The sequence below is a fragment of the Myzus persicae genome, unplaced genomic scaffold (assembly GCF_001856785.1).
Source record: "Myzus persicae strain clone G006 unplaced genomic scaffold, MPER_G0061.0, whole genome shotgun sequence".
NCBI classification, from domain to species: Eukaryota; Metazoa; Arthropoda; class Insecta; order Hemiptera; family Aphididae; genus Myzus; species Myzus persicae.
The window spans coordinates 1-11,226 of record NW_019101307.1 but is presented as its reverse complement, the minus strand read 5'-3'; the positions used below and the strand labels follow the sequence as shown (position 1 = coordinate 11,226).

The 11,226-nt window shown below is 26.3% G+C and overlaps 1 protein-coding gene and 1 long non-coding RNA gene across 3 annotated transcripts; one reads left to right on the top strand and one right to left on the bottom strand.

Moving 5' to 3' along the window:
• Positions 1–827: 827 nt before the first annotated feature.
• LOC111028594 lies at positions 828–4,241 on the bottom strand. Its single transcript, XM_022307299.1, has 5 exons — positions 3,912–4,241; positions 3,483–3,654; positions 2,964–3,063; positions 1,317–1,440; positions 828–1,058 (listed from the first exon to the last, which is right to left on the bottom strand). The coding sequence occupies exons 3-5, from the start codon at positions 3,028–3,030 to the stop codon at positions 878–880; spliced, it is 372 nt and encodes a 123-aa protein (XP_022162991.1). The 5' UTR covers positions 3,031–3,063; positions 3,483–3,654; positions 3,912–4,241; the 3' UTR covers positions 828–877.
• A 6,129-nt stretch (positions 4,242–10,370) lies between these two features.
• Positions 10,371–11,226, top strand: LOC111028595. Of its 2 annotated transcripts, none has more exons than XR_002603922.1 (3): positions 10,371–10,472; positions 10,832–11,048; positions 11,137–11,226. It is a non-coding gene; the product is annotated as an uncharacterized LOC111028595 (long non-coding RNA). The 2 variants fall into 2 exon arrangements; XR_002603923.1 differs by having other exon boundaries at positions 10,371–10,549.

Sequence of the window (11,226 nt, the reverse complement as noted above, 5' to 3'; positions counted from 1 at the left end):
ACTATCTTAGTTCATGGTGGACCGTGATTCCAATATCGTAATTTTACATTAACAAACAATTGTGCCTTCCCCCCGGTCAGATCTTTGGTCTGGATTCGTGCCTGGTGTGAGTTATACTCTAAAATACTAGTTAAAGGAATCGTATTAGCCAGTATGTAATATTTGGCAGTTGAACGTGTCATATTGTCCACACTTTTTATCAGCATAGAAACATTGTCGATAAATCATAATACAGACGTTTTATCCACAATGTTACCGAGATCAATATCAACATAAACAAATTTATAAATGATCACAGGGGCGGATTGGGGTAAGAATTCGTCCCGGGCGATCCTAGGTAGAGGCCCAAAAATTCCACGAATATCATAATACAGCATAAATTTCTTTATGACAATGTCCAATCACCATCTTTTCATTCGATTCACAAAACTAAAAAACTTAAAAAAAATTCTTTGTGTCCTTGATGGTCAACTGAATCAAGCAATTATCGTAGTCGCTCCAAAAAAAAAAACCTTATTTACTATTAGCACCATTTGAATACCTTTTCCTTATTTCTAGCTAAATTAATGTATGAGCAATATTATGGGAATCGTATAATGTATTCAATATAATTAGAATTTTTAATTATTTATTTTAAATAACTATAAATAAAAAAAATATTTAGAAGAATAGTTAATTATACCTAATTTAATTAACATGTAACTTTTGTATTTGATGCATATAATAATTAGTTATTATTATCTTAATAACCTAGTATATGATAACCAAAACTAGCTAAAATACTGAAAAATACTGTTTACAATTTTTAAACTTAAATAACACTTTATTTAGTTTAAATGATAAAAACATAATAATAAGATTAAAGCAATAAAAGTTTTTACATGGTCACATTTGATGAACCAAGTACATTTTTTACCTCTCCGTTGTTTGCTTTCATCAACATATCTTTTTCTACAGACATCATCATACATGCTTCCAAATTATCTTGGCTTAGTGAATTTCGAAGTCTTGTTTTAATTGTTTTTAATTTGGAAAAGCTTCTCTCGGACGCTACTTGACTAACAGATAATGTTAAAATAAACTTATATGCCAAGTATAAATATTTGTAAGCTTTTGAATGGAAGTTAAAATTGTTTAAAACTAAATAAACACATAGAATACAATTTGTACATGTTTTTTTACAACTCTGTTTGTTCAGTTTCAAATCACTCATATCATTATCAGTCTGGTCACTGTCACTTTCATATTCTAAATAATCTAAAGGAACTGTTTGGCATAATTTTGGCTATTTTGATTTAAAATCAAAAAATTCTAACCTTAAACTATTAGCTGTAGCATCTGAATCAAAACGCATTATGAGATCACTTAATCTTTTAAATGCTTTGTGTGATATAGTTTGATCTGTATCTTGAAAATTTTTTGGATCCAATATGGAGAAGTCTGCAAACAATGATTCATACTTACTAAACCGTTCCTTTAATGTCATAATTACATTATCAATAACGCGATTGTGAACACTTATTTTAAGAATGAAAAAATATATATAACATAAATAAAAAAAGTGAAAAATCAAAAAAATAATAATAATAATAATAATAATAATAAACAACTTTTTCTTACATATTTGTAAGTATAACTAGTGATGTAAACTTTTATGAATTTATTTTTGTGTGTTATAAATTCTTAACAAATACATCACTTGACATTATTTAATATTTAGTTATAATATATTTAACCTTCATAATTATATTTAGGGTACACCAATAAATCGAGGTTAGGTTTACATTTTCCATGAATACAGCCCGATTCACAAATAGGAGGGAGTTATTGTGCTATCACTAGTGTGATAGCTCGTGTTCTAATTTTTAGGTCCGTGTGAATCGGGGACCGATCAAGTGGAGGGGGACGGGGGGGGGAGTCTAGGGGCCCCCGGCGACAGACATATTATTTCCCATTTTTTTTTTTTAAATAATTCNTTTTTAAATAATTCTATAGATCGTGTTATTGCTATATTTTTAATTTACACGTATGTCTGATAATTTAATATGTTATTTTATGTATTATTCTGGGGTGCACTAACTAAGATTAGATAGCACTATCTTAGTTCATGGTGGACCGTGATTCCAATATCGTAATTTTACATTAACAAACAATTGTGCCTTCCCCCCGGTCAGATCTTTGGTCTGGATCCGTGCCTGGTGTGAGATATACTCTAAAATACTAGTTAAAGAAACCGAACCTATATGTGTACCTATATTAAGAATTAAAGTATAGTTATAATTTCTTAAACAACATGCTTAATGTATATTCTGAATGTAAATCATAACATGTTAGTATACTAATGTCATGCTCTTCTGTAAGCTGTGATTGTTTAATGTATTATTAAAAAAACATATATATTCTGGCTATTGGTGGGGAGTGGCAGAACGCGTTTTAGACAAGCACGGATTAGATGCCTACATACTAACTATTGTTTTTGAACCATTTAAACCATACTACTCCAATTTTATTATGAAATACAATGAAACTATTTTAGATTATAAAATAAAATAAAATCATTTTCTATAGGAGACAGATTGTCTGGAATGGTTTCATTGAATTAAATGATAAAATTAATTTTGAATCAATAAACATATTTAAATATTTAAAAAGTTGTCAGAAATTACCAAGCATGAATTAAGTCTTTAAAATTAACAGTACATAAAAGGTGACTATTTTTTTTTTTATAACATTTATTGTATATCAAAAAATACATTATGGCGGAATAATGTATAAAAATCAATAAATCTATCAAGACGATAATTCTATTTTTATGTTAGAAAATTTAATAGGAGCAACCGAGCAATTAGATACACAGACATTGCATACAATTATCTACTATTACATTCTGAAAGAAACATTTAAAATCTAAATGCACCCAAATTTAAACTTAAATAGAAAATAAATTTTTTTTTAAATCTTACCGATAGAAAACAGAGGTACAATGTCTAAAATTACTAGTTGTATCAGGTAACGGTTCAGCCCACACATTATCAATGTACACTTGTATCCTCATCACTTGACCTGAAAGTTCAGAAATATGTTAAACTGCATAAAATAAGAGGATATCACATCCGTGTGTGCTGTCGGCCTCTTACAAACAAACAATATAGCCTATTTTAGGTTCACAATAATGCATTTTACTGTATTATTTTTAAATTTAAATTAAAATTGACATAACCAATTTAAAGGTAAAATGCACGACAATCAGAGGCTTTTATTGACATTTTAGTTAAAAAGCAAGTTATGTGCATTTTATAATTGCAATATTTAGTAGATTTTAAAATGGTTTTAACTAGCATCAAAATTAAAATACCAATAAAAGAACTACCCAAAATAATAGTTTTACTTATAAATTTTAACTTTATTTTGCTATGTTGTACATTTTTAGGACGAGCCAACACATTGGGTTGCCATTCTCTTAAGAAAGTTATCATAAATACCAATGATCAGTCTTTGTATTTGGGACGTGCATAGTTCTGAGACAGGTGATGATTGAATAGACCATCATGTAGGTTATCCTCTTTGCCCCCTTCATATACATTCTGCAAGTCACTCATAATTCATTTGTTTCCAAAGTCAATATTCAAAAGTGAATTCATATCATTGAACATTCTAGACAATATGTAAAATCCAGAAGTTATTTTATTATTTTTAATGTATAGTAGGTAGGGTCCTTTTATAATAATAATATTTGAATATACAATACAATAATCAACTATTTAGGTATCATTATGGGGACCGTTTGCTAAAGATTACATTTTGGTATTTTTTTACAAAAAGTAGGTTTATATGGATATATTTTTAAACAAAAATAAAAATATAAATTATTGATACTTTGCATTCAAAAGAATAAAAAATATAGTCTTTACCTAATAATTATTAAATACTAGTGCCTTATCTGTTACCATTTGATACTTCACTAATTGCCGTACAGCAATTATTGGTCTTGGTCTAGAAAAACAAACATTATAAAAATGTTTTTGTTATTTATTGTTTTTTCAGTGGTCCTTATTATTAGAAATTAATTGAATGAAGAAATTAATCGTAAACGTTATAAAAATCTGAAAACCCTTTAGGAAAAATACACAATATTTTGAATGTATAGTTAAAATATTCAATGGAAATTGAAGTTTAAAAAAATCCTTAATTTACCCTACAATGACCCATATCGAAGAGTATTCATTGAGATTATTTATAGTTTTTCATTACTTTTTTTTAGTAAAAAGATACTTACCAATATTATACACTTAAAATTATATAATATTTCACTACATCCGTATATGATAAATATATATAAAAGCATTATGTGGTAAATTTAAATTAATAATATTGATTAAAGAACCTCACAAAATATAAAATACCTCACCAAATATCACAGAGTTTATCGCCAATGATGAAAAATTTTGCCTCTTTTTTTGTCCTTTTTAACTAAAATATTTTAGTAAATTGTCAGAAATAGAGTAGCTTATAGTAGCTGGTAACGTAAAACGCCCATACCGACTTAGCTCTATGACCTATACAAATAAACACATTAAACATTTCCTGTACCTAAAGAGATTATATAATACACATGTCAAACTGAACAATATAATTGTTATATATTATATAAAACTTTTTTAAATTTTGATCTAAAAATATATGTGGTCAAACATGTAATTTATTTTTTTGTCTAATTTATTTATTTTAAAATTATAGTCAATATTCTTGTATAAAAATATCCAAGGTATACTGCATATCTAAAGTGAGAAAGATAAAATATATCAACTTAATCAGCATAATTTATGTGAAATTATATAATAATATTATATATTACAAACATACTAAACTTTTGTTTGGGCCTACATACAATGTATTTAAATTTAAGTGGTGTCCTCTGTATCTTTTGATTAGTATAGTAAATTGGTAAAATCATTAAAAAAAATAAATGAATTATGAATGATACATTATTTATATTTACCACTTTTAATCTGAAAACATTATCCAACAGTTTACTTTCAAATTCCAATAAAGCTTCATCTGTTTTTAATGGAAGTATATTATTTAGATAACGAAGAAAATCATCTTCAAATGAAACATTTATTGGATTGCCAATTAAAAGTTATTATTGCCAGAGTTCATATTTAAAATCAGTTCTTCAAGTTTTTCATTTTCTCCAATCAAAGTTTTTATATCATATTTCATATTTAGAACATTACGATGTAGTTTGTGAAGAATATCTGAAAAGGAAAAAACACATAAAAGCATTTAAAAAATGTAAATCATCATTATAATCATAAACAAAATATTTTTTAAAAGAAATTGAATAGAAAAATTATTTCTAAGTAAAAATAAAGTACATTTTTCAAGTTAATCAAGTTCTCATATTATAAAAATGTACATAAAATATTATTTAATACAAAATCAATTATAATGTACTTGTATGTTTACCATTTTTATAAGACAAATTGAATGCAGATGTATTTGACAATTGGGATACATTTGATTGCAATTCAGTAATTCCTTCACTTTCAACAATAGATATTTTAAATGGTGAATATGGAGTTGAAATGATTTTTGATGATCCATAAAAATCAGATTGTGAGTTAGTAAGTTCTTCACTTTTGACATTTGATATGTTTAATTGAGATGATGGAATGAAAATAATCTCTGATGACCCATAGAAATTAGATTGAATTAATTATGTCTTCACTTCTGGCATTTGTTACTGCAGATGACGATAATTTTAAAAGGAATTTTGTTGGTTCAGATTCTAAAAGAAATTATAATACAGAACTTTGGATTATTTATTAGGTACCTCGTAACTATTACAAATCAAAAGTATATATATTTATACACTTTACATATTACAGTTTTGGAAATTAATATGCAGTGAAACCTCCCTTAATGGACACCTCCAAATAGCGGACCTTTTTTCGGGGACGGGGAAATTTTTACTATTTATGTATAGGAAAACCTCTAAATACAGGACACTCTAAATAACGGACATTTTTATGACACTGATATTAATAATTTTTATCTTAAATTAAGAATTATTTTGGAGAACAGAATAAAAACCTCAATTATTAAGTTATCTTATGTGTGCATTATTAAACTGTACATGAAAATCTTATTTTTTCCATTCAGTCACTTTATCGCGTCAACGAAATATTGTAACTAATGCATTGTCTTATGTGCGTTTAGTTGTGTTTATGATGCCAGTATACGAACGTTTTGGCATTGCTAGCCGTAGAAGGCATACGTAAATATATTTCTTCTATCGAGATACAGAATAGTTCATTGAAATCAAACAAAGTGAAATTAAAAAATGCCTTAACACACGAAATAAGTACGCCTGCCATTAGTAAACATACTAAAGTAACAGATTTTATTCAGAAAATAAATGTTAGTTTTTATTTTTATAGTGTACCTATTTAATTAATGTAAAAATAATATAAAATAAAATTATTGAATTTATTTGTCTATTGAAAAAAATGTTTTCCTCTAAATAGTGGACACCTCTAAATAGCGGGCAAAATTTCGGCGACCGAGAATGTCCGCTATTCAGAGGTTTCACTGTACATAAAATGTATTATATAAATAGTGAATTGAAATAGAAATAATAATAGAAATTCTATGTAAAGCACAATTAATGTATTTTTTTTTGAATTACTATCTTGTAGGTGAACTGTTGTTCTTATAATAATAGCTTTTATTCACTATATAGAATGTAACAGAAAGAACTGGCTAATGAAAAAACTTTTGTTCTAATCAATATTTTGAAAAAGTTTTTTTTATGTAAAATGTAAATAGTTGCCCATTGCAGATTTTTTATAGATATGGAAGAATTAGAATAACTTTATTGAGATGACTCATGAGTAGATATATCAGAAGTATTCTCTGCCTTTTTTGCCTTTCTCTAGCAACCAAATAAGTGTCTAAAAAATGTAAAACAAATATTAATATTAAATAGGTATATAGTTCTCTAAATATGTATTTTTCAAAAAGAAAAAACCTGATACTTAACGCATTTTAATACATAAAAATTTTTTTTCCTAATTTTCGAGCAGTTAAATAATCAAAGTCGACTTCGTTAGGTTGTTTTCTACTGTCCAAATATTTTTTATAATTTTTTTTTTTGGCAAAGCACATACATATTTTTTGAAACTATATGATGGTACAGCATCTATTAATTTGTTATCGTCAAAAGGAACAACAGACCACATTTCCTATGACTTCAATGGGTATATAATAGTTTAATATATCTTATCTTAAGTTTAGTGTCTAAAGTAAGATTTTTTTTTCACTAACTTAAATTAGTGATCTTAAATAAAAAAAATTTAAAACATAATATTTATTTTACCATAAATCAAATTAAATTATATGGTATCCATACTAAATGTCATACATTAACCATTATCTTAAATATTACATTTAAATAACATAAGTATTACATGGGTGATAATACAAATGAACAATTAAAGGTAATTATGAAATGTAAATACAAATTTAGGGTGATTTTTTAAGCATGCTCACCCCGTTTGTATGCTTAAATTAGGCATATATTCAAATTCTGATATTTGGAATTTTTTAGTGTAGTTAAATACGATATTTTTGTGTACTTAGATTTTTCACAACATTTAAGGATTATCCTGTGGCGATACCAACCTTTGTTTTTCAAATGACAACCTTTATGTTTTAAAGCATATTATGTGATTCTGATAATTTTTCTGAAAATGTTGGGGTATTGTAATCGAAATTTGAACAAAAACTTCCTTAGTTATTCTTCTTTACATACTAAGGAATAAGGATAGTAATATATACTAAATACTTTGTGAATGAATATGAGCTCGATAATTATAATTTGGTTACGTAGTAATTATTAACGAAAATTGCATACCGAATTATAATTATCAAGCTCATATCCCTTTTACAAAGCAATTTAGTATAGTAGTCTATCTATTATCCTTATTCCTTAGTATGTAAAGAAGAATAACTAAGGAAATTTTCGTTTAAATTTTGATTACAATACGTCAAAATTTTCAGAAAAATTATCTGAATCTTGTTTTGCTTTAAAACATATAAGTTGTCATTTGAAAAACAAAAGTTGGTATCGCCTCAGGATAATAATTAAATGTAGTGAAAAATCTACGTACACGAAAGTATTGTATTCTTAAAATATAAATAATAAATATAATATACTATTAACATTATAAAATACCTAGTGCTTACTGCTTATATTATATTATCTAAGACTGGTGTAGAATTTTTAATGGTATATAACAATGGAAGTAAAATCTGTTCATTATTATGAGGAATAAGTATCTTTTTTTGCTTATATCAGAAATATTATACAAAATAAGCTCATCGGATAAATTAGTAACAACATAGAATATCTAAATCTATCGATCTTATAGGGTTTAGAAATAATGGATAACTATTTTAAAAGAATTTACATATTAAAATTCCATCACTTTTTCTTTCATTAGAAATTATATTGACAACTAATCTCTTATCTTTAGTAATTAAGTAAGAATCAGCATCAACTTTTGTTTTTATTGTCATATTTTCTAATTTTAGAGAAGAAAATTGTATTCCTTTCATACTATTTCCTATAATTAGTCCACGATTATGAATACCAGTGAAATGAAGTACTATATATATATTTATATATTGTATTGGATATCAGTAAACATTTTCCATTTTATCTTTTAATGATTTGCTGTAGGGGCTTTTCAGGTTTTCTTAATATTTTTTTTAAGGATCCTATATAGTTTTCAAAAGGAAATGCTGAAAAGTTGTCTTATAGTATAATCTAGTGGTAATTCATACTAAATAAATACACATACAAAATATACTTTTATAATTGCAGATTCCCTATTAATAATGTAATTTTAAAGTACCTAATGACTTTAGCCTATTGGGTTGGCTTAGAGTAAAATATCTTGTATAACAAATATTGTTAGTACTTATGAATGGTTTATACTTAAAATTAATTAATTTAACAACCGGTAGGTAGGTATACAAGATAATAAGCAACCCTGATGTAAATTTTCATTCAACAGTTGGATACATTAATGTGATTAGTATGATAATGTTGTAGGTATTTAGGAATTTAAAATATATATATCACAATTATTAAGTAGAAAACCACATCAAAATGATAACTTCAAAAAAAAAATTAAGAACCTCACTGCAGTTCCTAACTATAGGTTACCTACTTGAAAATTATTTTGTACGTTAATTATATTGAACAATTATTTTTACGATATATTATTTTCAAACAAATTTGCTTTTTCGAGATTCAAATGTACACACAGCTTACGCATAGTAAACAAACCATATTATAATTTATATTTTGTCAGCGTTCATGTACCTACTTATAACTTATGTGTCTTTTGACTTATAATATCATTATATTTATATACTTAATAATTATTAAATTTACTTACCAAACAGACTGTATAATGTGTCGTTAATACTGTATTGTAAAAGAACGCGTATAACAGCAGTACCTATATTTCAGTACATGAATGATCGGTGTAATGCCTTATCTGCGCTTGCCGGTGAGTGGTAACGAAATAAACGAATTAACATTAAACGAAGTACAGAAAACGTACAGCGGTTAAAACTCAAAAATCACTATTTGCCATAGAATTACGAAACTACGGAAGACTAGGTTACAATTTGCATGGTGAACTGCCAGAGTCACAGAAAGAGTACAATATGTATATATCATCTTAGCGTAATATCATTTTATATTGCGTCAACATCGTTATCGTGGAAATTGGAAAAATCCAGATAATTCAAAAAATGGTAAGGAACGACTCGAAATAAATATTTACTAATTAGATGAACGATAGGCGATTTCGCGATGAATAAGATAACAATATTTATCCAGTAGAAGAAAGCAAGGAAGAACGAATTTTGCAAAACTGCTTGGCCGCAAACTAACAGAAGGCAAATAAAGAATTCAAAAACATAATATTCTTTTTGAAAAAGTATAATAATACTTAAAACTTATGTCAATATAAACAATGATGATTATGATTATACATTTATACCCGAAATATTATTATGTTATATAATATAATATTATACGTGGCATAAAATATGCTCAATATTTTATTATATGAACGTACCTACAATTTATTATATAAAAATACATTACCTATATTAAAATATATTACAATTTGCATTATAATATACAGTGCATACGATTGGAACTTGATATGACGGGTAATATAATGTCATACGAGTGGTCAACCTGTACGAAAATTGCTATCTTGTTATCATGTATCGCGATGACATATCAAAGTTGTACAATATGTCAATATTATACAACACTACAACAGCAGGCTGCACTATATTGGCATGTAATTTTTCTTAGAATGTAAATTTCCGACTTAAAAATGCATTTATTTCCAAAAACAATACTCCAACGACTTCTAACGGTAGGCGGATTTTTAGCTAATAACATATTTCACTTCGTTTGTGCATAATCGAAACATCAAATCGAAGAACATTTTAAGTATGTGATCCAAAACATTTTTTTTCTTCAAACATTTTTTCGGTATAAACTATGGTCACTGTTAAAAATAATTAAGGTTTCATTATTACTGTATATGCATAATGTTTGAAATTGTGTATATTGCTTGGAGTTAAATTTGATTTTAAAAGTTCTAAATTTTGATTCGGCCAGCAAAATATTTTGACACTAGTAAAAAATTACTTTTCAATCTTAGCTAAATACAATTTAAACAATATAAATACTATTCGAAATGAAGTAATATTGTATTTTTTATTTTATAAGATTGTTAAAAACTATACAAAACTGATGGACTCTGAAATAGTTAAGAAGGATTTGTTGGCTGCTGCAGGTGATAAAATTGAATTCAGCACATAAAAATACTTTGTTAATGTTTGAACATTTTAAGGAAATTTTTATTCCAGCAACATTTTACATAGAAAAGTCATATTATATCAATTATGTGTATGATAAGGTTTCAACGTCCACCCATTGTATTTATGTAATAATATTTTTATTAATTCTCTATAGCATTAATAATTTAAATGAAAATTTGAATTATTTAAACTAATGTGGTCTATTTTTTACAGGATGCAAAAATTAAATAAATGAATGTTTAAGAAAGACATGATGGCTGCAGCAGGTGTTCATATTGAATTGAAACAAACTTGCATCTCATT

Excerpts from the sequence above, each read along its gene's own strand:
- LOC111028594 (XM_022307299.1), bottom strand. The coding sequence starts at position 3,030 with ATGTGTGGGCTGAACCGTTACCTGATACAACTAGTAATTTTAGACATT. Across the intron at positions 1,441-2,963 it reads TGTACCTCTGTTTTCTATCG|ACTTCTCCATATTGGATCCA; the intron begins GTAAGATTTAAA and ends CATTGTTTGCAG. Across the intron at positions 1,059-1,316 it reads GCTACAGCTAATAGTTTAAG|TCAAGTAGCGTCCGAGAGAA; the intron begins GTTAGAATTTTT and ends ATTATCTGTTAG.